Source organism: Rissa tridactyla, chromosome 1 (assembly GCF_028500815.1).
Source record: "Rissa tridactyla isolate bRisTri1 chromosome 1, bRisTri1.patW.cur.20221130, whole genome shotgun sequence".
NCBI lineage: Eukaryota > Metazoa > Chordata > Aves > Charadriiformes > Laridae > Rissa > Rissa tridactyla.
In genome coordinates, this window is record NC_071466.1 from 134,357,662 (window position 1) to 134,360,503 (window position 2,842).

At 53.3% G+C, this 2,842-nt stretch overlaps 1 gene segment (V, D, J or C); it reads right to left on the reverse strand.

Annotated features, from left to right (window-relative positions):
- Positions 1-271: 271 nt before the first annotated feature.
- On the reverse strand, positions 272-1,087 carry LOC128906563 (T cell receptor beta variable 14-like). The segment is given in 2 exon segments: positions 272-585; positions 996-1,087. Coding segments are annotated over 2 exon segments (357 nt in total).
- Between the last annotated feature and the right edge of the window lie 1,755 nt (positions 1,088-2,842).

Sequence of the window (2,842 nt, forward strand, 5' to 3'; positions counted from 1 at the left end):
GGGGGTAGGAAAGGAGTCAGAGAGGGGAAGAAGCATTGAGGGAAGTGGCTATAATGGAAATGAGAGCTAAACGGAGAGAGAGGCAAGGAGGAGTGGGGTGGCATGGAGAGAAAGCAGGACAAATAAACTCACAGAGTCTAAGAAGAGCATGAAGGGCAGGCTAGGAAGCAGAGGAGCTCATGAGTGGAAAGGGTTCATCCTGCCTTGTGCAGCTCTGACAAGGAGGAAAGCAGGTCCCCTTTGTGCAGGAGCAGGTTTGCGCTCAGCTCCCTCAGCAGCCTACCCACTGTGTTTCACTCTCAGCACAGTAATACGTGCCAGAGTCATTCAGAAAGGCATGCTCGATCGAGATGGTCATCGCGTCTCCTTGTATCCCATTGCTCTTCAAACGGCTGCGGAGATCCTCCTCCACATCTGCTTTACCACCTTCAAATGCAGAAACTACGAGGATCAGCCTGGAGTCCTTCCCCAAAGGAAGCTTGTACCAGTATATTTCTGTGTTGGAGGGTTTCTTCTTGGAACAGCTCAGTCTCACGGACTGGCCTTGTCGTATCACTGTGTCTGGGGACTGTTCAAGAGACAGTGCTGGAAGAGAAAAGGAGGAACACTGAGGAAGAGGAAAAAATGGAAAAACATTAACTGGGCACTACGCGTTGGTAGAGAAGAGGGTGGGAAGGAACAGGACAGATTAAGGAGCAGTGGAAGGGATGGGACAGCTCTTCCGATCAGCAGGGGAGTTTCCAATCTCTCTCCAAGAGGCAAGAAACATTCCTGGGCAGTTTGTGTCCAAAACATGAACCATGTGGGAACTGAGCACAGAAGGAAAAATAGACAGCCCTTGCAGGAGATTCAGGGATTCCTGCCCACGGCATTCAGTGCCCATCCTCAGCACTGGAAGCTTTGGGGAATGGAGCTCTGCTGGCAAGTGGGGATGCAGCTGGGACAGCAGCAGTGGAATCGCTGTAGGTGCTCAGGGGTGACTTGAGATCACTTACCCATAGGGGCCAGCATGGCCACAAAGAACCAGCAGGGAGCCATGCGGGAAAAGCCCCTGTCCTTTCAGGGACCTGCCTTTTGTCGCTGCCCAGAGACATGGGAAGAGGAAGCCCCGGGTGAGGAGGATGAGACATATTAGACATATTGGGGTTGGGCAGGACATGAAAGGTGAGAAAGGATTGGCTGGCTGGGAACAGTGGGGAAGGACACGCACAGTCACAGGAAACTATAAACCCTGCAGAGATGGGGGGTGGTGGGTGTGCGTGGCGAGGGGAGAAGGGGGGTTGCATGGAGAGGACCATGCTGAGGTTGCATGGGAGTCTGAGTGCATGCAAGGCAGAGAAATGCTGAGAGTTCCCCTTCTGCTTCTGGAAACCTCGAGAGCTGGAGACATGAGCTATGCAGGACACACAGAGGTCCCTTGCATTTCCCCAGGCATTTTCCCTCTCTCCCCCAGCCATGGCTCATTCTTTTTTCATAGGTATATGAGGGATCACTCGGTGTGGGGGTGAGGGTGGGCGTCTGCAGTGCTCCCTCCAGCCTTGGCTCAGCAGACCTGGGGAGAGGAGTAGGAGAGGAAGGTAAATGCCTTTGAAGAGTGTGGCCCAAAGGGGGAGGCATGAGGGAGAAGAGGCGCTGAGGACTGGGGCTAGGGTGGCTTCTCCCTTCACTTTCCTTGCTGACAGGCAGTAGCCCAGGTTCCTCCAAAGATGGTTTCTCCCTGGGACCTGGGACCCAGCTGGGGACCCTTGGTTGTCTCAGCCTGGTGCTGCAGCTGTACAGTGCGATTTCATTCACTCGTGCTCCACCAGTGACACCGCTCTACTGCTCTGCTCACAGGCTCACGGGACTCCAGCCACTGCCGTCCTCCCCACAGCGCCCTCGGGTGTCTCTGCCCAGGGGGACAGCCACATGGCCTCTCCTGAATGGGGCAAACTCGGCGCAGGGATGCGCAGCCGGGAGAGTGGCAAGAGTGAAAGGAACCCAGGCAACAAATGACAGAGGTCTCCACCATGCCCAGCGCTGCTGGCAGCACCTTTCCCTCCTCATAGGAACTGTCGGAGCCTGTGCCTGGAGCTCTACCTGGTGACAGGCAAAGAGAAGAAATGGCAATGGGCTAGGATCCCTGGTGGTACTCCTGCCTCATGCAGAAGAAGGGAGCAAAACCTCATAAGATCAAAAAAAAGGACCAAAAAGAGCAAAGAAAAAAAAAGTGACAGAGAAGGAAAGATAAAATCTGGCAGAGGAGCAATAATGTCATTAGTGAGCAAGCCTGTCCCCACACAGCTGGTGTGAACAGATCTCTGGACTCTGAGCGCACACAGGGGTCTATTCATTCTGTGGGCGTATGGCTATAAGTGGGAGACTTTACCCTGATATATCAGACTTCTGAGACACCTCATTCTTGGGGCCACCTGGCTTTGTGCTTGGGAGACTGCAGTCTGCGTTACTGGGAAGGGCTTCATGCATGGGCATGCTACAGCTCTGCAGGTATGACACAGCTGCACGGTACGGAGAAAGACAGCCCAAGCTGAATAGAGTATGTAGGTCTCTCTGCAGTCTCTGATATGCTTAACATTGAAGTTTTCTTCCCGTTTGCCTCTAGAAAAGTGGGGATCGTTGTCTGCCTCTCCAAGGTGGCTAACACTTTCCTCATTCACGTGGTGCTTAAGACAAAAGGGAAAGGGAGAAAGCATTATGATGCACAGATGATGTACTGGCAATATCAGCACACACATAGGCAGCACAGAAATTCAGTGTGTCTCTGATGAGGGGCATTCCATCTTTCCCCCCAGCATCAGCTCTGTTTCCCTGCCTCATGCACATCTAGAGGTTCTTTCCCTCC